The 23827-nt window shown below is 53.0% G+C and overlaps 1 protein-coding gene across 3 annotated transcripts in view; it reads left to right on the forward strand.

Moving 5' to 3' along the window:
- The first annotated feature begins 1374 nt into the window (after positions 1 to 1374).
- The window catches only part of PTGS1 (prostaglandin-endoperoxide synthase 1), a 39190-nt gene continuing 16737 nt past the window's right edge, over positions 1375 to 23827 (forward strand). The window contains exons 1-2 of one of the 3 annotated variants that reach the window (XM_027823449.3): positions 1375 to 1731; positions 1817 to 1885. In XM_027823449.3, coding sequence (XP_027679250.2) covers positions 1725 to 1731; positions 1817 to 1885 — 76 coding nt within the window. In that variant the 5' untranslated portion in view covers positions 1375 to 1724. Of the gene's footprint in view, positions 1732 to 1816; positions 1886 to 8575; positions 10506 to 23827 lie in introns of those variants that run through there. The other 2 variants (XM_027823450.3, XM_037879737.2) reach the window with 2 other exon arrangements.

Consider the following 23827-nt stretch of genomic DNA (forward strand, 5'->3'; position numbering starts at 1 on the left):
AGGATTTCAGGCCTGATCTTCACCACTTATTACCAGAGCTGTTAGTGTGTCATTTCCTAGCTCCTCCAGGGCTCTTGCATGGACTAAACCATCACCACAGGACTGCACCCTGATGTGCTGCACTAGTGAGTGCAGCTCTGCAAAGACCCCTTGAAATCCAGGGCATAGCACTGTAAGTAAAGTGTGTAAGAGAGAGACACTGCTCTCTACTGGGCGGAATCAGAACTGCCTAATTATGTGTCATGGGCCCTATACAGGTAATGACCAGTCCTGCGGAGCAGGAGTATCTGAGTTCTAGGCCTGCCATCACTGAGCAGTTCTGCACAGCCGCAGCACGCAGCACAGTGACAACAGTGACGTCCCCAAGGTGGCTGCAGATATGCTGCAATATTTTATTCCTAGCTGTGTAACTTACAAGGTGGCCCGAAAGATTTCCCTCAACCGTAGCCTTGAGCTTTGCAGTGTGGGAAATGTCAGTCCTGCGAGAATGTTGTGGAGAAGGTTAGAAGCATCCAAGAAACAAGGTCTTGGAAGGGAATGCCACCCTGGCCCACTGATGCTGGCGCAAGGACACCCAGAGAGCAGTGTGGGAGTGAGTGCAGCTTATGGCCAGTAGCGTTATAAGAGTTTCGCCACCCATCAGCCTACCCCACTCAGCAGCTGCAATGAGCAATGCACTTCCCCCAAAGCCCAGCACTGGTCAGTACACTGCAGAGCCGCTGATGCCCTCTTACAGCACATGACAGTGCCTGAGGTTGACGAAAGGAGGCCAGAACGGAGGGGCAGATTGGTCTGTTTCAGTGTGCGCACCATGTCCTTTGCTCCCTGAAAAATCCCCTGGCAGGGTCCCAGTCCCAGCCTGAGTCACTTTAACCCTCTACATTTATAGAGCTTTCAGCTCACGGAAGAAACTCCAACAAAGCTCGTGCCATGGGCTGGCCCTCAGGCATTCCTTGCTAGGAGGTGCCCTGGGTCTGTGGAAAATACAGGGACTTGCATGCCAAGACTTGGAAGCAGTTTAAGGAGAGCGAGTGAGACCCTTCTGCACAGCACACGCGCACTCTTCGTCCTGAGCTTCTTGCAAACAGGTGGAGGCAGCCAGGCTCCTAGGGTTGAAACATGTCATGGGCTCCAAACAATGGAGCTGGAGGAAACATACACACAGCGGTGTCCTAAGGGCCACAGAGACTGGGCTGGGGAGGGGCAGGTTAAACCTAATGAGTGGGGCAAGCTGGGAAGATCAGGATGGACAGGATGTCTTAGGAAAGCAGCGGGGGAGGGAAGGAAAGGGGGACGGCGTAGCTGGAGAGAGAGGACGGAAGAGGCCTAGTCTGCACTGGAAAACATTTGCTGGTGTTGCCAGCCTGGCAAACCCCTCTGCGTAGCTGCAGCTTAGCAAGCAATGACTTTTGCTAATATAACTTAGATGGGTTCCCTCGCTGCAGCAAGCTGGTGTAACTGCATCTACACCAGGGCTTTTGCTGGCATAGCAATAGCCCCAACAATGCCAGCCCCGAGCGATGAAGGGTCCAGCAGGCATCTGGCCCCGGCTGTGAAGAAAACCCTCCTAGCAGTGAGCTGGGGCGGGGGGGAGGAGCAAGAGGGGAAGAAGAAGTGGGAGTGGGGAGAGGAGGAGGAGGCAGGACACCGCTGCTGAGCAAGGAGAGAAGCCAGAGGCAGCCAGGGAAGGGCTGTTCGAACTTGCCAGGAGCGACTCTCTCGCTATGACCCGTAAGTAGGGGTGCTCTGGCCTGGCTCCCCGACTCCTCTCTCTTCCAGGCATTCTCTACCCAGGCTTTTCCTCTCTGCATTTCAGGGCTGCGTCTCTCCTTCGCACTGGTGATACTGCTGAGTGTGTGTGAGAGCCGGGCGAGCCCCCGCACAGGTACTGTACCCTGCTTAGCACAGGAATCAGCTCTGGCTGCGCTAGGACCAGACCTTCCCTCCCTGCCCCGGGGACACCCCAGCTCTGCTGGAGCCCAGCACCTCGGGGCTCCCCAGGCGCAAGAGAAGGATGATCGCTCTGCAGGTGTCAGTGTTTTCTGAGGAGCATCTGGCAGTGCAAAGGGCTGCACTTGGACGGGCTCCTGGCTTTGTTGCTGGGGAGGGGATTAGTATGAAGTGGGGGCCCAAATAAACAGCACTGCAGTATTCTACAGTCACGTACCCAGACCTGGCGGGGCCCTACTGCATGCTACAGAGGGCACCGGAGTGGGGCACGGACACCGGAGGGGCGGGAAGGACACGGGCATGGGGCACGGACACCGGAGGGGCGGGTAGGACACAGGCTTGGAGCACAGACACCGGAGGGGCGGGTAGGACACAGGCTTGGAGCACAGACACCGGAGGGGCGGGTAGGACACAGGCTTGGAGCACAGACACCGGAGGGGCGGGTAGGACACAGGCTTGGAGCACAGACACCGGAGCGGCAGGAAGGACACGGGTGTGGGGCACGGACACTGGAGGGAGAATGTGTGGGAGGAGGGTTGGGGGGTAGCAGAAGCCAGAACATCACTCCAGGTTTGTGCGTGTTCCTTCTTGTCATTTTTGGCAGCATTTTTCTATTAATCGACCCACAAACGTGGGTTTCAGGGCCTCACTGGTCAGACATGGCCCTGGGGGAAATCTCTCCTTTGCCCTAAGTAAAGGAGCCAGAAGAAATAGCGCCCTAGGGGCTCATGCTGTAAGCGACTGTCTACGCTAGGGCGGTTCAGGGCTGCAGACAGAGCCCAGGTGCTAGAAGCACGGAGGGAGGAGGGGGCAGTGACCAGATCCGTCCTGCGTTCCCTTTGCCCTGGCATGACCCAGTGATGATGTTTCCCCTTCAGTATGTTCCTGAGTGCTTTGTCCAGGCTGGTTTGCAATCCCTGCAGCAACGGGCTCCCTCTGCTCCAGGACGGACGAGTCCAGGGGACAGCGTCTCCCCCATGTTTCCACTGAAAGTGGCACCGCTGTGCTCCTTGTCGCGAGGAGAGTTATGTCTCCAGCCCAGTCTCATATTCCCACTAAACGCCCCTTGGAGCCTGTGCAGCTCTGGCTGGATTAGGGCTCCCTTCTTGGCAGATCTTGGCAGCGTTTCCCACCAGGTCCTGGAATCAGCAAGGCGAATTCAATAGGAAAAATAACAAGCAGGACCCAGCGGCGGGAGGGAAAGGCAGGGCCATCCAGACGAGAGGGAGGGAAAGCACACAAAGCAGAAGTGTGTATCTGCCAAGCAGGCTCCGTGGGGCTGTCAGGGCAGCAGCGTCTGTATGTACCGTTGCTACGCAGAGGCTGCACCTAATGGGCATAAACTAGACCAAATTGTAGCCAGTGCCATCCTCAGTCTGAAGAGCCTATGTATCGCCGCGTGCCATGCACCAGTCAGGGACCGGGGAAGACAAGGGGGCTTGTGCTGCCAGAAGGGGCTTTAACTGGACAGCAACATGTGTCCTAGCTCCCTCTCCACAGGCTTTTCTCCCAGTCTGCTCCCACCAGACCTGGCCGCTGTGCACGGTGCTTCCAGACCCGAGGCTGCCTTGCACCCCTCTGGCAAATATCTAGGGCTCACCTTGCGGCTGTCCCAGCCAGATGCAAATATGGCTGTCCATTCACCCTTCCTTCACATGACGGGCAATATCCAGCCTTCATCCCAGCTCCGGGTCTGGCAGGGAGGCTGAGCTGTAACATCCTGCAGGGGACAGGAGTGGGGGCATCATGCAGCTAAGTTCAGAGGGAAATGAGGGTAAGGAACCAAAACACACAAAAGAAAAATACCCACAAAGGGCTACAAGCCACAGTCCTCACTGAGCTCTGACCTGGTTTTTATTCAGGCCAAGCTGCCATTGAAATGAACAGAGTCCTGGCCTCGGTCTTGAGGTCAGAGGTGTCAGTCTAGTGCTGACACCAGCGCACACTGATTCTCCTTCTTCAGAGTGAATGCTAGCCCCACTAGGCGAGGAAGCCAGCTTGTAACATGGGCTGCTACCTGCTTCCGGCCCCAGATAACACCCTGGGTGCTGCCTCAGGCTGTTTCCTTATTAAAGTCTCTGTGTTGTTCTGCTTTGTAACGGCCCATCTCAGACAGAGACAGCCACTTCCCACCGCGTCGGCACCAGCTCCCACGGTCCCCGCACGCCGGGCTGACACTTCTGGAAGGCCAGAGATGGCATGGGCAGCAGCAAGCGCTGCTCCAGAATGGACCGTGGAGCCCTGTTTTAACCAGCCATCTCGGCCTGGAGCGAATCTGAGTTGAATTTCCTCTGGGTCCTTGGTGGGAACAATCAATTCAAGCACATTTTTAAGGGGGTAATTTTCCATCCTTCCTCAAACAAAACCACCATTCCAGAATGCTTAGGCCATGGAACGTTTCAGAACGCACTGATTTTCTGCTGGAAAACAATGGCCTTTACCAAACCTAGGGGTTTACATTTAAAAAGGTACGAGGGGAAAAAACCCTCAGAGAACCCAAGTTCTTTAGATTATTTTCCTTTCCTACAATGACCTACGTTTTATACAAACAAACCCTGTCATATTCTCCAGCCAGGGGCCTTAACCTGACCTGCCAGATCTATCCACCGTCGACTATGGGGGAGTTCAGCTCCCAGTTTGTACCTGCTGAACTCTGTTCATTTCTCTGTCAAAGGGCTTTGCACCATAGTATCTGAGTGCCTCCAAGGTGAAAGAGAAGCCCTGATGCTTCTCCCTTCTTCCATCTAGTGTTGTTATAAGCAGGGATATCCAAAGCTCAAGAGAGGAGGTGGTCCGGGAAGTCCTGCCCATCTACCATCACCCTAGTGTCTACGGTCTATGCTACAGGCTTCTGCTTGCATAGCTGTGTGGCTCAGGGGGGTGAAGAGGTGTGATCCATGACCGCCATGGCTCCGCCAGCAGAAGTCCCTAGTGCAGACACAGTTACACCGGTAAAGCTACGCTCTTACAGAGAGCTTGTCTCGCGTGTGAGAGGCGGTTTTACTATAGCGGTGTAGAGCACAGCTTTGCTGGTACAGTTGTGTCCGTACTAGGTGTGCTTTGCTGGTACGGTATCCCGGGATGCCTGTGCCAGCAAAGCGTCCTAATGTAGATATGACCCAGATGCCCGTCTGAAACAGGCAAACTTTCTGTGTCAGGGACTCTCCCCGTCCCCAGGACAGGCTCACTCACTCCTGTAGTATTTCGACATTGCTGTCTTCTGTCCCAGCCAGAAAAAGGAAGTGCTAGAGTGTGTGGGTGGGTGCGGGTGTTTGTCCAGGGGAGGGAACGGGACAAACTGTGAAGTAAGCTGCCCAGAGCCTGCTGCACTGTGGGATTCAGCTGAAGAGAAGGTTTGGGCTTGGAGTATGTTGTCGCAAACTGGGTTTGCCCAAAGCTGAAGAAAAATTTGCTTCCTGAGCCCCGTGGCAGGGTTGATTTCCTTTCCAGCCATCACTGAGCACTCACCTGAGCTCTTAGCTTAGGACCCCATTCTGGTTCTGTCTGCGCCGGTCTGCGTGTGCTGGGGTTGGGGGAGGCCGAGGGGGGCTTGCTCTCTCGTGGAAGGTGTGTTCCTCCGTCGTGACAAACAATAGCCCCCAAAGTGGGAATGTCCTGGCACTGTGTGTGCTAGAAAGAAGAAAGGTGGCCGGGGACTGGTTCACTCAAAGGGATCCAGGTCTTGGGTTCATGTGGGCCTTCAGGACAGGAGAGACCAGGCCATGAGGCCCATGATCATGCAGTGACTGTTTGCCCATGTGGAATTTGCTGGGGTCTTTGCTGGAGAAGCCAGGGAGTGCATGGGCCATGCAGATGGCACTTCACTAGGGGTGATCCCCGCCAGGCAGGGGTGTGGCGTATCAGGGATGGAAGCTTACGTTGCTGCTGCCCTGCTGTGACTGTTCAGGGATGGGCAAAGTGTGACAGGGTCTGTCTGTGACGGGATCCCCGGGGTGCAGCCTGGGACTGTGGGACTGCTGTGCCCCCTTAACTCTCTCCAGCCTGGGCTGTCTCTCACAATGCCTTGCTAGTGATCAGCAGCAAACCCCTCCAGACGCTGTGATCACTCAGCACAACAGCATGTGGAGCCCCACACCAGTGTTCCCTCTAATTTTTGACAGGCCGTGTGCGCAAAAAATTTCTTCTGTGCAAACTGTTGTGCGTGCGGTGTTTTGCCGTGTGCGCGGGGCTTAGGATCTGTGTGCGCGCACACAGGCGCACAGCTTAGAGGGAACAGTGTCCCACACCTAGCTAGATTGCATGAATGCTCCCAGAGCCACTCATGAATCACACAGAGAAAGGCAGCAGTGAAATTCCCCCAGTTCCCAGCACTGCACCTCAGGAATATAGCGTCTTGCACTGCTCAAGATGGGCCGTGCAGATTTATTAATTGGTTCACCACTTCATCAATAGGAGTGGACATATACCAGTCTTTGCAAAACCTGCGCAGATTTGCCACACATTTCATACAAACTCACTGGTAAAGATAAACAGTAAAACAAATTTATTGAATATAAAAATAGATTTTAAGTGATAGGGTTGAGAGTTTAGATTTCGTGCTTATATTTTATTTCTTTTGGTAACTAACTCTGACTTTTTGCCTATTAGACTGGGCAACAACTAGTCGAAGTAGTTTTTCTCACCCCACTGGATATCACAGTCCTTAATATACAGATTTCACCCTTGAAATCTGTGCCATTCCCTCAGTTGGAGTCTTCAGAGTGTCCTTGTTGTTTGCAGCGTAGGTGGGTGAAGGAGAAAAGGCCAAGCAGGTGGCCACTGTGTATGTTTTATACCCTCAGTCCACGTGCTTGGAGAACACAAGTCCAGGCATGTCTGGGTGCATTGCTGAGTATCCAGGCAAGGTTGAGCAATTCCCCTGGTGTGGCCTCATGTAGGTGAGTCATTACATCATAGTTCCCTGGCTTGATAATGGTTGTTGATGGGTTGATTGATACTCAGCCCGGGTGTTGGTTACTTTCCTTGCTCTTGCCTCTGGGGAGCTAATATCTGGCTGATTCCCCAATTTACAGTATGTTTTAGTGACAACCATACACACAATTCTCATAACTTCATATGCATTAATGATATACATATCTGGATAGAGAAATGACTTTCAGCAGATCATAACCTTTCCCCTGATACCTTACAAGCTTTATATGTAAGATCACAATCATATATAAATGAGGAATATGGGGGCTATAGGGTGCTCCTCCAAGGTACAGAACGTCACACTGTCTACACTGCATACTAAGCCTGGGCTCTGACTCGGCTCTGAGCCCAATCCTCCTTCCGTCCACACACAAATCAGGGTTAGCAAGCACTCAGGACCCTGGTCTTAGGACCCTGCTGGGGGTGGGGGGTGTCAGACCCCGAGTCTCACTCTCACTTGCATCCAAGCCCTGTCATTTTGCAGTGTGGATCAGTGGTGAGCTGGACCAGTTCACACCGGTTCGCTGGAACCGGTTGTTAAATTTAGAAGCCCTTTTAGAACTGGTTGTCCCGTGAGAGACAGCCAGTTCTAAAAGGGCTTCTAAATTTAACAACCAGCCAAAAGTGGCACCTTAGGCACCAACTCCATGGGTGCTCTGGGGCTGGAGCACCCACCAGGAAAATTTGGTGGGTGCAGAGCACCCACCGGCAGCTCCCTGCCTCGTGCCCAGCCCCAGCTCACCTCCGCTCCGCCTCTGAACGTGCCGCCCCGCTCTGCTTCTCCGCCCCCCCCCGGCTTCCCATGAATCAGCTGTTCGGCAGGAAGTCTGGGAGGGCTGAGAAGCAGGTGGTGGCTTCGCGCTCAGGCCCAGGGAGGTGGAGGTGAGCGAGGAGGCCCCCCCGTGCTGCAGCAGGTAACCCGGAGTGGGGGGGTGGTGCGCAGGGGAACCGCTTCCCGCCCCAGCTCACCTCTGCCACCCTGGGCCTGAGTACGAAGCCGCTGCCTGCTTCTCAGCCCTCCCAGACTTCCCACGCGAACAGCTGATTCACGGGAAGCCAGGGCGGGGGGCGGGGGTGGAGAAGCAGAGCGGGACGGTGCATTCAGGGGCGGAGGTGGAGCGGAGGTGAGGGGTGCTGGGGCCGGGTGGGGAGCTACCGGTGGGTGCTCTGCACCCACCAAATTTTCCCCGTGGGTGCTCCAGCCCCAGAGCACCCACAGAGTCGGTGCCGAAGGCGCCACTTTTGGCCAGTTGTTAAATTTAGAAGCCCTTTTAGAACTGGTGATGTGATGTGATCAGTGTGGGGAGAGGCCACTCCCCCTGCTCCCCCCTTAGCTACACTCCCCTGCCCCTAGGAGCCAGAGGGACCTGCCGGATGCCTCCTTGGAGCTGCCCCAGGTAAGCACCACTGGGACTCCCCACCTCGCCCCCCGGCAGGTCCCTCTGGCTCTTAGGGGTGGGGTGGGCACCCCCTACGGTGGCCCACGAGACCCTCTTGCCCGGTTCTGGGGGCAGTCAGGGGACGGGGAGGGGGGTGGATGGGGCAGGGGTCCTGGGGGGGGGGCATCAAGGAACGCGGGGGGTTGGATGGGGCAGGGGTCCGGGGGGGGTGGGGGTGGGCCATGACCCCCTCTTGGGGCGAGGAGGGAACTGGTTGTTAATATTTTGGCAGCTCATCACTGGTGTGGATGCAGCTCAAGCTGCACACCTGAGTCAGAAGGGCTGCATAGTGCAGTGTGGACATGTTGGCATGGCTGCGAGACCCGGGTCCAGCCATTGTAAATCTGGGTTTACACTGCAGTGTAGCCACACCCACTTTAAGTCTGCTTCCTTTCACCCAAGAGAACAAAGAAAAGAAGGAAGGTAGCAAAGTGGGCGATGGAGGGAAGGGGCCAATTCCCTGCCTCACCCCAGAACTTTTGTCTTTGTGCTGCTTTCACGCAGTGTGTGAGACTGAAAATGGGCCCAAGCTCTGAGATGGGTGAGGGGTGACTTTTACCATCCACACAAGGAGAGCAGAGCGAAGAGCCATGCAGCAGATTGCCAGGACACAGGTCCAAAGGCTGGGCTGGAGAAATCTAACAGGAATCAGCCCAGGCTACATCCGGCTACTGCGAACCTGCTCTCTTGCAGAGAGGTGGGATGGCTTCTGCAGTAGGCCAGGGCACAGACAATGGGCAAGAGCTGTAGGTTTCTTCTCCAGAGACCAGTTCAAAGCTAGGGTAGGTCACAGCTGTTCTGTTCATTCCCTCCTGGGCACCTGGCACTGGCCACTGTTGGCAGACAGGATACTGGGCTGGATGGACCTTTGGTCTGACCCAGTAGGGCCGTTCTTATGTTCTAATCCCTCTCCAGGAGAGACCACGCTGGGCTGGACAGTGCCATAAGCTGTCACATTTCTGTCCTCCCTAGGAGCAGCTCAGTGCAGCTTCCGCAAACCTGCGAGGCAGGAAGACAAAGGGGGCCCATCCTCACAACCAGCCCCCTAGAGAGACTTCCTCAAAGCCCATGGGAAAGCGACAGCTTGGCTGGGGCTTTTTACTTCCTAAAAGTCGATAGAAGAAAGTTTTAAAATAGTTGAGATACATTTGAGTAATTTCTTCTCCCCGCCTCACTGCCCCTGTCTGGAGCCGGGGAGCTGCCAGAGGGACTCGTGCCGTGAGACTGCAGAGGAAGGAGGAGGACGGGACTAGTGGCACGCTAAGCAGCTTTCCACCTCCAGGCCACTGCACCAGCCCACCCCCCTCTTGTTTGGTGGCCTCTGTGCCTCGGGGGCGGGGGGGTGACCTGAGGCCGGGGAAACAGTCTGTTTATTTCCCCTCTGGACAGTCACGCACGTCACAAAACCACCAACTGGTCATCTCAACAGACAGGCCAGGGGCTGAAAGGGCGCTGGCGAGCGACTTGCCATCTGCCTCCTGCAGCGGGTCCCTCCATTTCAGAGGGTGGGACACACTGAGGGGAGCCCAAGTGTCCCTGCCCTGTGCACACAGGCCGTTGGGCTGCGGCACTGCCTGCCAGCATCTCTCACAAGCACTAGTAAGGTCTGAGGAGAGAGGTGGGCTGGAGTCTGAATTTGCAGTGGCAGCAGCTGGGTGTATGGTGCTGGGTAACTAGGACGTGGGCTGGATATGCTGGGAGACAGGAACCTCCTGTCTCCAGCTTCCTGACAACCCCTCACTGGGTACAGCAGGGAGGCAGGAGCTTTGCAGAATGGCTGGGTGTGTCACTCCGCCAGGAAAAGAGTGCCCAGGAGCACTTCTCTGGCAGGAGGGCGCTGCAGTGGGGACATTCAGGGAGGCAACAAGAGCACTCAGAGGTGGGGAGTGGAGCCTAAGGGAGCTGGAGCCAACTAGGCAGGAAGTAATGGGGCACGCTGTCCTCCGAGAGAGAGCAGGGTCTGCGAGGGAGTGCGCTGGCTCCGACTGTAGCAGGGTATCTGAAGGTCTGTGTGTGTCTCTGCCCTGAGCTTCGGCAGGAAAACTCCCTCAGTGCTAGCCCCGGTGCAAGCCTAGGAGCCTCGAGGATGAGATTCCAACCCTAATCTTCGATGATTCTATGACACCAGCTGGCATGCCAGGGAGGGGATTTACCGGCTCTATCGGCTGCTGCTACACCAGAGAGGTAAGGAAAGTTTTGGAATAGCCTTCCAAGGGAAGCAGTGGGGGCAAAAGACCTATCTGGCTTTAAGATTAAACTTGATAAGTTTATGGAGGAGATGGTATGATGGGATAATATGATTTTGGCAATTAATTGATCTTTAAATATTCATGGTAAATAGGCCCAATGGCCTGTGATGGGATGTTAGATGGGGTGGGATCTGAGTTACCCAGGAAAGAATTTTCTGTAGTATCTGGCTGGTGAATCTTGCCCATATGCTCAGGGTTTAGCTGATTGCCATATTTGGGGTCGGGAAGGAATTTTCCTCCAGGGCAGATTGGCAGAGGCCCTGGAGGTTTTTTGCCCTCCTCTGTAGCATGGGGCACGGGTCACTTGCTGGAGGATTCTCTGCTCCTTGAGGTCTTTAAACCACAATTTGAGGACTTCAATCGCTCAGACCTAGGTGAGAGGTTTATTTCAGGAGTGGGTGGGTGAGATTCTGTGGCCTGCATTGTGCAGGAGGTCAGACTAGATGATCATAATTGTCCCTTCTGACCTTAATATCTATGAATCTATGTGCATGGTGAACCAAACTAGGAGACATGCAGGGAGGTGGCCTGGGGCAGAAGCTACCAAGTAAGGAACAGGGGAAGGAGATAAATAGCAGGGAGAGAGGAGAAGCTGGGGCTGAGCCCAGGGGGCTGGGTAGATGAGTGAAGCCAAACTCTCCTGGCAGACGTTTCTCAGAGCCTGCGCAAGGAATAGCAAGAGCTGATCCGCAGCGTATTTGATACTGAGGGAAGCATTTGCCCTGTAAAGCCGAGGGACTGTTTACTCATCTGTAAATAAGATTCAATAATACCGGTACCGCGCGGCTGGTATGGGGGGGAACGGCAGGTTTGTCAGGGAGGAGCATCGGGGCGGCTCCTCAGGCAGGGTCTCCTCCCTGTGGGTCAGTGGGATTGGTTCATTTGCAATGCCTGGGAACAATGAGGCACAAACTGCAGCTGGTCTACAGAGGAGGAGAAAGGGTCACTGGCCAGATAAGAAGCCAACGCTCCTGAACCCTGGGAACCTGCATGCACCCAAAATGGGTCTCATACCCTCTGCTGAGCTGTGCTGGCTGGCCAGTGCCGCTGGCCTGTATTTTACTCTGCCCCAGCAGTTTATTCACATGCCCCAGGGTTAGAGAGGGGGGAGAATCATTCAGCGAGAGTGATGGGTCCGAGCCATTTTTTCTTGCCAAGAATTTCATTCCTGTTCAATTTCCTCACCTTCCTCTGTAATGCTCAGGGGCTCTGAAGCCCAGAGCTACATGTCGGTCCCAGCTCAACTGTTCTGGCCTGCAGCTCTCACTTAGGCAGCTGGGAATACGAGGATCTGGTTACAGCTCTGCTGAGATCAGGACGACGATAGGTGCATGTTTCTGGGCACTACGCATCATCGTTTCACCTTCTTCACCATTAAATAATTCGTCCCCCTGCTTATTGGGCTGTCCTGGCTGCCCTCTCCGAGCATTCTGTGAAGGAAAGCACCAGGCAGGCAGGGGAGTGGCACCATGTCATGTCTGCTCTGCAGGAGGGAGGCAGGCACAGCAAATCGGATTCTTCCTCAGGGCCACATCTGAAGGGCTGCCGGGTAGCACCTCCAACAGTGCAACACAACCTAACCCTACACCACGGTACTGTCAAGCACTGGGCACCAGGCCAAGGGCTGGAGCGGGATGTAAACTCAGGCCCTCCGGCAAAGATGTGAGAGAGCTGCCAGCCCAGACAGACCCAGAGCGAGCTCTACTCAGCAGAATAATGCTTAATGCAGAATATGAGTAACTGTGGCATTTGCTGCTGCCGGATATTATTGAAGCAAATACCTTCCCCCGGGGTATACAAAACAGTCTGATAAATAACAGCAACTGCAGTTACATGAGTGGGGATACACGTGGCAAGTTTCAATTCTCATCCTCAAGGTGACGTGAGGTGACCACTAAGCAGGGTCAGGAAGAAACCTGCCTGCTGTTACAGTACTCTGGAATACGCACATTGTCCGAGCTCCTGGTCTCCTGCCCACACGTCTCTAGCTCGCAGAGTTCTCCTGCTTGGCTCCTTTACTTCACTGCCCTGGGCAGCAATTGCTGTGTGATGTGCTTAGTGCAAGTGGGGAGGGGCTGCCCTTTGGGCCTCTGCCTCTCCACAGACAGGTCCTCTGGCTGTGAACAGCTGCTGCTACAGTTAGGAGCTGACAGCCTGGACGGCCCCACGTCTGCCTGCCTTTTCGTGTCCTGGTCTTCATGTCCGTGACCTTGCCGAGCTGCTGGGCCCCTGGGCTGTCTATTTTTACAGCAACAGTAAGGAGTCTGAGAAGAGGCTGCACATTCCTTTGTCATGTGTGGTTTCTGCAGGACCTGCCTGTAAGACTAATATTTACAAAGGCTTCCCCCGTGGCGTGCAGCCCGCCAGAACACTGAGTGCTGGTCTCTGCTCTTAGGTGCGTGGCTGCACTGCCGTCCACGCACAGAACCCGGTGCTCGCCAGCAGCCATTTGTCCAGAGATACCTTCACGCTGGCTAGACGTGACGTTGGAGCGCAGGGGGCGGTAGCGGTGCTGTCCTGTCGCGTTTCTCCTAGTGTCCATTGGTCTAGAGAGAGCAGCGCTCAGAGCACTGTCTTCACTGCAGTTAACTTGGGTGCTTGGCCGTGGGGTCTGAGCACCGGTGTTTAGCCTAGCCTGGGCGTGAGTCGCCAGCTGCAAAGTCCTCCCCGAGTTACTGCATCCCCTCTGCTGCTGCCCTCACTCGGGTGCGTCACTAGGACTTGTGGGGGCATGTCTCATGGTCCTTTGTGCTGCAGTGAGCTGAGCCACTCCGTGGTCCTTTTCCAGGGAACTGAGGGGGAACTCGTCTGTCCTGGGCACCTGCAGGGATTGAATCGTGGGAGGCGTGGAAGGTCGACCAGCACTTCAGTGGCTTAGCCTACATTGTCAGTGCAAAGTGGGCTGGTTGGCAGCCCGAGCGGAAGCAGCATGCGGGCTCCAACCCCCCAGCCAGGCCTGAAAGCACTAGTAAACTCGAGTGAGATGCATGTGTGTGTGGAGGGGAGGCGGCTGGGGCAACAGCTGGCTGAGAGCCTGCGGTAACTGCAGGGAAGACAGACCCTGAGAGAGCAGCGGGGAGCAATAAGGGCCAGGTCCAAAGCTCATTGAAGTCACTGGACAGAGAGCGACTGACTCCACTGGTCTTCAGATCAGGCCCTGGGGGTGTCAGCTTTGTGCTGCGGGAGGGGAGACAAGCCCCGGCTGTTGCTGTGCTCTGGATTGGCAATTTGGGGGTGCTTCAGCCAGTCCTCAAGGAGACACATTTTGGGGCAGGCTAGCCAGGCTCTGCTCCTGTGCCCATCCCGCAGGGTCTGAGGGCAGGCCCGTTCGGCTGGTGTTCAGCTGAGTGGCAAGCTGCCCCACAGAGCAGCATGTGGGTCCATGGGTCCTGAGCCCAGTTGTGCCGGCTGACACTCATCCCAGCGGGACCGTGGCAGGCCAGGAGCGCTGACTGACACACTGGCTCCTGAGCCCTTGCATAGCCTTCCAGGGCCACTCCCTCTCCACTGTCATTACTCTCACTCCAGCAAGACTGGAGTGAAAGCAAAGGGCTCAATCTCCAGCAATAGGAGGAGAGAAATCCCCCCTTCAGGGCCTGTCTGTCTCACCGAATCTGGTGCTCAAAGATGTTTCTCAGGCACCATGGCTGTCGGCCTCCTAGATCCTCCAATCTGGATCTCCAAGCGGGAAACTGAGAGGACCGTGAAATTGCCAGTCCCTCACCAGGGGTGTTGGCTGGCAGTATCACGCATCTGGGGCAGGCTGGTTCCTGTTCTACAGCACCTTACGTTCTAAGAGCCCTTGGGCCGAGCCGCTGCCTGTTTCCATTGTTTCTTGGTGGGTTTGGATGTCACACACTGGTTCCCATTAATTCAACCCTTTCATCCTTATTTTTAAAAGCTTATAAATTGCAGCCTCAAGCCCCAAACCTGCCAAGCATCCCTAGTTTCACAGCATTGAAGAAACGTAATACTCAACATCTGCGGAACAGTTGGGAGACCGGGAATGTCATTGAGTTTAGCGGCTACGAGACCAAAGGCTCACTGTGCATTGGAACGTGTATCCGGCAAAAAGGCATTGCATCACACCAGCTGCCTTTAATATGCATCCAAGGAAGTCTCTGAACCATGCTAATTATAAGTCGCTCTGGTTTGTGTCTCTATTTACCATCAAACCACTGTATAAACCAGGAACGTTCCACTGAGCAACCTGCTCCGGGCCCTACATGCTGTGCTCCCTGACTCACCCTTGTGTTGGTTTGGCCATGGCTCTCAGGCAGGATATTGTCCCCTTATGGAAATTTTGAATGGTGACCCCTGTGTATCCACCCAGCTGTCCTGCCACCGAGGCGCTGATACGGCTCAGTGCAGCTGAATGGTTTACGTGGCATCAGCAATGCAGTTTGGAGAGAGGCCATCGCGGCCTGGAGATGAGGACGTTCTAAACGCAGGCTGACAGACAGGGAGTGACTTGGGGCATAAGTGAGAGCGTGACCCCAGTTATGGAGAATCTCAGGAACGGGATGGAGATGGCAGTGACGGAACTGCTGCAACAGATCCTCTCTGCTTGCCGGAAACTGTCTGTATGGGAGACTCTATCCCCGACTCCACTGGCGTGCGCTGCTCTCTGCCTCCTCATGGACTGCGCCGATCTGTGAGAATTCCCAGCCCAGGTAACTCAATGAGCCATCCATGGACATGAGCCCAAGCCAGCACCTGGCCCCATTCAGAGCACGCTGCAGAATCCACCTGTTTGACCTGGCTTGGAAGCCTGCTTGCATCAAAATTCCTCAGCTACGCAGCTCACTGATGTGCCTCTCCTTGCTGGCAGCTGAATTGGGAGCGGCCCATGCCCAGACTCTGTTCTTGTATAACTTCAGAGGACTCCGGATTTACACTCGAGAGCAGAACATGGCCCGAAATGCTTTACCCATCACATACTGGGTCCGACTTTGCCAAACGGTGAACTGTGCACTGAACGTGCCCCTGGCAAAGCTGTGGAAAGTTTTCTCTCTGTATTCCCGTGCCCCATTGTGGCACTCATGAGTGGACAGGTTGTTGTCTCCCCAGACTCTTCTGTTCTCCTGGTTACTTGTGAGAGATGTTTCTTTTCCTCCAGTGGCTCTTCTTCCAGGCAGACCTAGCTGGTCAGTAGGGGGAGCTTTGTTCCCAAGCTGGCTCTGTGTTGCTGGCGGAAATAGGTCTTTCCTGTTTGTGTGGTTTGGGGTTTTTTTTAAGTGTACTGACAGATACACTTCTAGAGTGCAAAAATACAGATCTAGGAGCACCCCAAAGGGTGTTGGAACAGACATAGACCTAAATCAGGTTTTCAGAAGTTGCCACATTGCAGACAAAGCAGCTCATGCTCTGGCCGAGATTTATCCTATAGACTGAAATAAGACACCAAGGGCACTGCTTCCTGTCCCAGTGCTTGTAGGAAGATGTGACACCCACTCCTCCCAGCCCCACTCTTACCTGGCCCCAGCCACATGACCTGGGTCAGGGTTACAAAGGTTATACCCCTGCCACATGGCAAGAGAGTCATTGAATCATAGACCGGTAGGGCTGGAAGGGAGCTTGAGAAATCATCAAATGCAGCCCCCTATGCTGACGTGATGCAATACCAAGGAACCCTTCCTTCCTTAACAGGTTTTTCCAACCTGTTCTTCAAACCTCCAGTGATGCGGATTCCACAACCTCCCTTGGAAGCCTGTTCCAGAGCTTAACTAGCCTTAGAAAGTTTTTCCTAAATTTCCATTGCTGCAGATTAAGCTCATTACTTCTTGTCCTCCCTTCAGTGGACATGGACAACAATTGATCACAATCTTCTCTCTAACAGCTCTTAACATATCGGGAGACTGTTATCAGGTCCCCACGCAGTCTTCTTCTCTCAAGACTAAACATGTCCAGTTTTTTAACCTTTCCCCACAAGTCAGGTTTTCTAAACCTTTTATAATTTTTGTTGCTCTCTGGACTCTCTCCTATTTGGCCACATCTTTCCTAAAATGTGGCACCTAGAATTGGACACAGTGCTCCAGCTGAGCCCTCACCAGCGCCAAGCAGAGCGGGACAGTTACCTCCCAAGTCGTACATACGATATTTCTGTTAATACATCCCAGAATCTTAGCTATTTTTCAAGGGCATCACATTGTTGACTCATATTCAATTTGTGATCCACTCTAACCCCCAGATCCTTCTCATCTATACTGCTGCCTACCCATTATTCCCCATCTTACAGTCATGCATTTGATTTTTCCTTCTTAAATGAAGTACTTTGCATTTATCTTTACTGTTACAGTATCACCAACCCCCGAGGTTCAAAAGTCACAAGACAGCCCCCCCAAAATCATGATATTGGCTTAAAACTTACAAGGTTTTAAAAATTATTATTTTTTTATTTACCTTTTGTTGTTTTTTAGCCTTGCAGGTGGGGCGGGGTGTCACGTTTTCAAGATTTTCTCCACAACCATCAGGGCTAGAAACTTAGCACTTTTGTAAATGGAAGCTAAGATTCTCTCGTAGTCATAGAATATCAGAATCATAGAATATCAGGGTTGGAAGGGACCTTGGGAGGTCATCTAGTCCAACCCCCTGCTCAAAGCAGGACCGATCCCCAATTAAATCATCCCAGCCAGGGCTTTGTCAAGCCTGACCTTAAAAACTTCCAAGGAAGGAGATTCCACCACCTCCCTAGGTAACGCATTCCAGTGTTTCACCACCCTCCTAGTGAAAACGTTTTTCCTAATATCCAACCTAAACCTCCCCCACTGCAACTTGAGACCATTGCTCCTTGTTCTGTCATCTGCTACCACTGAGAACAGTCTAGAGCCATCCTCTTTGGAACCCCCTTTCAGGTAGTTGAAAGCAGCTATCAAATCCCCCCTCATTCTTCTCTTCCGCAGACTAAACAATCCCAGTTCCCTCAGCCTCTCCTCATACGTCATGTGTTCCAGTCCCCTAATCATTTTTGTTGCCCTCCGCTGGACTCTTTCCAATTTTTCCACATCCTTCTTGTAGTGTGGGGCCCAAAACTGGACACAGTACTCCAGATGAGGCCTCACCAATGTTGAATAGAGGGGAACGATCACGTCCCTCGATCTGCTGGCAATGCCCCTACTTATACGTCCCAAAATGCCATTGGCCTTCTTGGCAACAAGGGCACACTGTTGACTCATATCCAGCTTCTCACATGACTCCAAGAGCTGGCGGGGGGGTGGGGTTGAGTAAAACACTAAACAGTGCAAGAGTTGGCAACACTGGCATCAGGACCCACTGACAGCAGTGGGTACTGTTCTACCACCAACGCTTGTGCAATTTGCCTCTCAGTAATTCCAGACAGCTGAGAGCCAGTAAAGACAAACTGGATGAAAGCTAGAGCTGGAGAAAGGTCAGCGAGCAGCAAGGGACGGAAGTTGTGTGTGTCTATAGGTGGAATATGAGGCATGGTGTCTAATGGTCAGCATGAGGACTCAGGATGCGGGGTCTTCTCCGAGCTCCGTCCCTGTGTGACTGTGCTCAAGTCACTGAACCTCTCTGTGCCAGTTTCCCCATATACAAAACATGACTAATGCCCCGACACTGGGACATCGTTAGGACTAATAAGCATTTGTTGAGCACTCAGAGAGCCTGGGACAAGTGTCATGATAGAATGGCAACGAACCATCATTGTCCTACAGGAGAACGGAGAGTCACGGGCTGTTCGTTCATCTTGTGCCAGGGGGTGAACGTAACAGACTCTTTTCCAGGGGGAGAGCTCAGCTTGCCTGTACTCTTCTTCCTCCTGACACGCCTGGTGAATGGATCGCGGTGAACAGTCTGTCAGAGCCCTTTGAGTTTGCGTCGCAGTTCGTTGACACGTGTCCCCTCGGCTGATTTCAGAGACCACGGGCTCTCTGGCCCCAGTTCTCAGTTCCTGGCCTGTGTTCTTGGAGTAGCCAGGGTTGGGTGGGAATGTCCTTCCTCAGGCCTGCTCCAAGTGATACTTGAGCTGCCTGTGGCTACGGACCAGAGGCAAAAAAGACTTGTGGGAAAGCATGGTGCTTTGGCTACTCCCTCTTCCTCCATCCCCATCCCAGACACGTCTCCTACGCCAGGACTGGGAGCGTGGTGGGTACAGAGCTGTTCCAGCAGCTCTCTGCTGGCCAGGAACCTGCTGAAAGGGTGGGTGTTCACCAGGGTCTGTTGCCACACAGTTTAAGGCTTCCTTATGGCACTGAAGCAGCAGAAAGGGGCCTCGGAGCAAACGTGAATCAGGCCCTCTTTGTCTGCAGTAATTTGACGCAGTCACGTGTCACTGATGCTGACCCTATTTTCTATTTTTTTAAACTAATTTTCATAGAGAAACAGTGAACAGCACAAAGAGGCGACTGACTTACAGCATGTGTATATTTCCCAATACTGGACGCCTCACGGGCCCTCCAATCCAATTGTACGATCACGCAGCTTTACAACGTGTTTAAGCTGCAAGAGCAGACAACACTAAGCCAGCTGCAACTGCATAGACATAACATGTTAGGGTGGGTGAAACAGTGATAAAATAGGAAAAGAAGTAGATGAATAGGGAAAGAGAGGCTTGGAGGGGAAAGGAAAAAGAGGAGTTTTGGGTGGATTGGAGATCTGGCATTCTTTGAACCAACTCAACACTTTTTATCCAAATGTGTCTAGAAACAGGGTCCACATTTCCTCAGATACTGCTCTCCATGGCAACGATAAGCTATTCTTTCTTTGGCTGCCAACTTAGACAGGTTTGAATCTGTGGTGACTCCACGAACTGTGACACTGCTCTGTGACCATGCAGTGTGGAAAGGTTTGAGAAACCTCAGTGGCTAAGGACAGTGCTGTTCCTGGGTTTTAGATGCTGCTCTGCCTTGGGATATGGTGGATGCTCTCTACGCAAGCTGCTGCAGGGCTGTGCAAAGACCCCACAGTGACATCACTGTTTGGCTGCGGGGTTAGTGTTTAAACAGGGATCACATTTGTTTCCAGTTCATTGTCTACCACCAGATGTGGAATAATCTAGAGAGTAGCAGAAATATTCAGCCTTTGCCGTGGAGAGCCCTTTTAAGGCATCCAGTGTTTATGAATAAAGACTGTTTACATAGGCTTGGAGTCACTCCACCACGTCTGCAATTAAAACATCCTCCCAGATTTGGGAGAGTTGGAACAGCCCTTCTTCCTGGCTGCTTTTATTCTGATCCAACCACTACACTTCCTGGCCCTTGGGAGTTTACTTTACCCCAACTTTATCGCTTCTCAGGAGCTTTGCTTGGGATGAGGTAGAAGCCCAGGATAAAGGTGACTCAGTTCTGGGCTGGGCTGCTCAATCAGAGAGGAGAACTGTACTGCAGCGTTATCACCACTGTCCACAGGGAACGTGTGATGAACCACTGCCATCCAGGTGGCTGCTGCCAGGCTTTAGAGGTCATTTTCAAAAGGAGGGTTCGGCTCCCAACTCCCACTGCCTTTCAGTAGGGGACAGGCGACTACTTGCACCCTGTGCCTTTGGAGATCTTGCTCTCAGCGAGAGGGATGGAAGGAGAAGCAGATGCTTTTGTTGTGGACATTCACAGCCCTGATCTTTCCAGGCCACTTGCTCAGCAGGTGTAGATTGGCAGAATTCTGTTAGCTTCAATGGACCCCCAGGGAGGTTTAGCAGCTGAGAGACAATGATTCCTAACAAGCACTCCAGGGGCCGAGTGTCTCACATCTCTGTTCCCCAAATGGTTTTCTCGTTGAGTCTGGCAATCAAGAACTGTCGCGTTACCACTGAGTGTATGAATGAGATGAACTTCTTCTGAGGGACAGCTGAGATTTGGATTGGTTCTTCTTTGGGGCTTCAGATAATTCTAACACTTGACCCAATGTTACTGGTGAAAGGGAAAACCTGATCTGTGCTTGCTACCAAGGAGAGTCCTAGCAATTGTCAACATGGCATCCTCCACCAGTATCACCGCAATCACGGCCTGTCCTCAAGGGAAGGGATGATTGCAAGAGGCCTGCGATTCCAAAGGCCGTTTGTATCACGTGTCAACTCTGTTTGTTGAGGTCTTAACTGAAGCAGGTTTGTCTAGAGCTGAAGGACTCAAAAAAAGGGAAACCCTCCAGAAATTGCTTCCTCTCCAGTCTCCACTACCGTCTCCTGGAAAAGACCATCTGCACTTAGCCTTTCCTCACGGGACAAGGAGCTTGCAGAGCTAATTTGCATTGAAAATCCTTAACCAAATTTCCATGAGCTGCTCTCACCTCTCTCCATTATTAGTGTCTAAGCAACCACCACCTGCCAGAGTGTCTCCAGGAATGGAACGACTGATACAGCCTTTCAAACGCCCCTTTGACAATAGTACCCCTGTTCTGTAAGCTCTCCAGTACCTCGGGACTCCGTAGTAATTCCACCCACACATTGACACATTCAGGAGGAGGCTGCGGCAGAGCACACTTGCACGCAACAGTTGGAGCTAACTGGATTAAGCAACCCTGGCAGAACTCCTTCCAACTCCCCTCTCTCCTCCCCCATCACCCATCCACTCCCTGGCTATTTCCTCTCAAATCTTTATCCCTTTCTGTGTCCTTGTTTGTCTAGCGTAAATTGCAGGGAATGTGGCCTATCTATGTTTGCAAATTTACAGTGCTACAAAAGTGATTGATAAAGGATCTTGCAGCCACAGCTGTGATGCTGTTTCTTTGTCATGCAGAGCCCTGTGAATTGGCAGATGAACCGGGATTTACCAACTTCTTCCACCAAGGTCCCCCAACAGACATCAGATGGGCTGGCTTCACACCTAGGACTCAAGGTGTCCTCGCAGTGTAAGGGTCCTGCCCTCACAGCCATGCAGCCCCCTGCCCAGCTTATGCAGCTGAAGACAAGACCATGCAAAGCAGGGTCCTGCTGTTGCAAGACGTGGCACATTGTCTTAAAGAGGGTTTCTGCCTCCAGGGGAGGAAGCTTTTCATTTATGCAACAATCCCTAGGGGAGTCTCTCTCTCTAGCTGGAACCAGTTTCTGCTTGTAGCTTCCCAGGCACCCTTGCACCCATCCCAGCTCAGAAGCTGGCCACGCCATGGTGCTGAGGGTCACAAGGAGGATTAACTGCTAGCCCCTGGGGCTTCAGAGTGCAGCTTTGACATGACAGGCCGATCCTGAGACATGCTGAGCAACTGAAAATCTTCCTGGCACTAATCCCAGCTCAGGCCCCGAGTCCCTGTGCAGCCTTAGACAAGTCACCTCCCAGCTCTTTGCCTCAGTTTCCCCCTCTGTGAAATGAGATAATGCTACAAGGATCCATTAGTCAATGTGGGAAGACTCCAATCACTACTACGGGTTTAATAGCCCCTGATGAAGTGCGCCGGGCCCTTAATAGCCTCCAGCGTTGGGCATGTGCTCAGTGTCGATGTCAGAATTGATACAAAACCTCCCCAGGGAAGCAATGGGTGGGGGGGGATGCAAGATGCCTTGAAAGCAACAGGTTTCAGAGTAGCAGCCGTGTTAGTCTGTGTTCGCAAAAAGAAAAGGAGTGCTTGTGGCACCTGCCACAAGTACTCCTTTTCTTTTTTTGAAAGCAACAGCCTCCTTAAGTTCTTGGGTGTGTCTGGCCCCAGAGGGGGGATGGTAACAGCATCCACAGTTCAGCAGCGTCTCTGGCTGCATTTCACATTCTTTTCATGCTTACCCTGTGATCTGCTTTTACAGGGCGGCGAGGGCATTACTTCAGCCCGGGGCAAATCTGGTTAATAACCCAGAGCTCTGAGTCCTGACCATGCCTGAGTCTATGCACGCACAGCAAGTCCCTGCTTCTCTGCCACCCCCCAGCTTTACATGAAGAATACTGCAGTGCCCAAAATGCCTCCCAGGCACCAGCTGGGACCTACAAGAGATCTTATCGTTGGGAGCAGAGGATAGGACCTGTAGTGTGTCTCTGATTCCCTTTAGCCTGGTTTCCTGGGAGCTCGTTAGCACACAGGCAGATTAAGTCAAAACTCTTTGTATGGAGCATTCAGCGAAGACATGGGAAACTTATCGTGCCTCCTTCCCAGCTCCGAGCTGTGCTCTCAGGCAGAGCTTTGCAGGCAGAAACCTGAGAGTTCATTGATGCAGAATGTTGGTTCGAGCCATTGATCTTGCTAGGAAGAATGAACGAGAACAAGAAAACAGGAAATGTAAAAATGGCCCCTGGTCTAACATGGGGCCATCTGCCAGACCACAGGAGATTGCAGCAGGGTAAGGGTCTCCCCTGGCCTCATTCCCTGCCATGTCACATGAGCCCCCATCACCCCTGGAGTGACTTGCTGTTGGTAAATTTTCAATGAACATCCTTTAGGCGTTGTGGATTCTGCATGGGATGTGGGATACTCTGGGGAGTGCTGGCTCACTTATCTCCAGCCTCCAGACATCATGGCATGTGACTAAGCCTCCTGTTTCAGAGGAAGTGACCCTGCGAGAAACAACCCAGGAAGCAGCCATTTCCATCCATTCATAATAAGGAAAGGGTGTTGGGGACCTGCAGCTTCTGGTGTTTCTGCTAACAGCTATTTTAGGTTAATTAATTCCCCTGGCATGATAACCTAGAGTGTTGGCCTGATCTCATAGCAGAGCAGACCCTGGGAGCATAATATGTGTCCTTGCAGCTAGATTACTCAACCACTAGAGGTCATTGTGTGCTGGATAGAGCTTCAGACAGGGCGTGGTCCCTAGTGAACAAAGGAAACCAAACTGGGACCAAGCTGTGTGGAAGCCTGTTTGTGGCTGTAACCATTTCCTTTAATAAATGCCTCCTATTTCAAGTGGTGAGTGATTCCCATGGCAAACAGCAAAGGAGAGGAGGCGCCATTGCACCCAGAGTGCCCCTTTCAGGCAGGCGGGGGGAATCTGGGCACACGTACTTAGCATGCCCCTGTAAGGATGTGGTGCTGATATCAGCTAGTGCAGGGCTTTGCTCCTCCCTCGACATATTTCTGCCATGCTACTACAGTAAATAATAATACAATCTGCTTTACAGGCACAAAACTTGAAAGCCTCCAGGGGGCTTAACAGAAATAGCTGAAAGCAAAGTACTGGCCATTATATGTAGGGAGTGGGGGAACCCCTTTTCTTTCTGCCTTGCTTGACTCATCAAGTAACTCTCCAGCACCAGCCAACGTATATTTCTCTTCCTCCGCCCCATATATCATTCAAATGTAACCCTTCTGCCCGTCAGAGTTGGCAGCAACAAGGGCCGGGTTCAATATCTAGGGGATCCATTCCAATAACACAATGCAAACCGG

The sequence above is a fragment of the Chelonia mydas genome, chromosome 16 (assembly GCF_015237465.2).
Source record: "Chelonia mydas isolate rCheMyd1 chromosome 16, rCheMyd1.pri.v2, whole genome shotgun sequence".
Taxonomy (NCBI): domain Eukaryota; kingdom Metazoa; phylum Chordata; order Testudines; family Cheloniidae; genus Chelonia; species Chelonia mydas.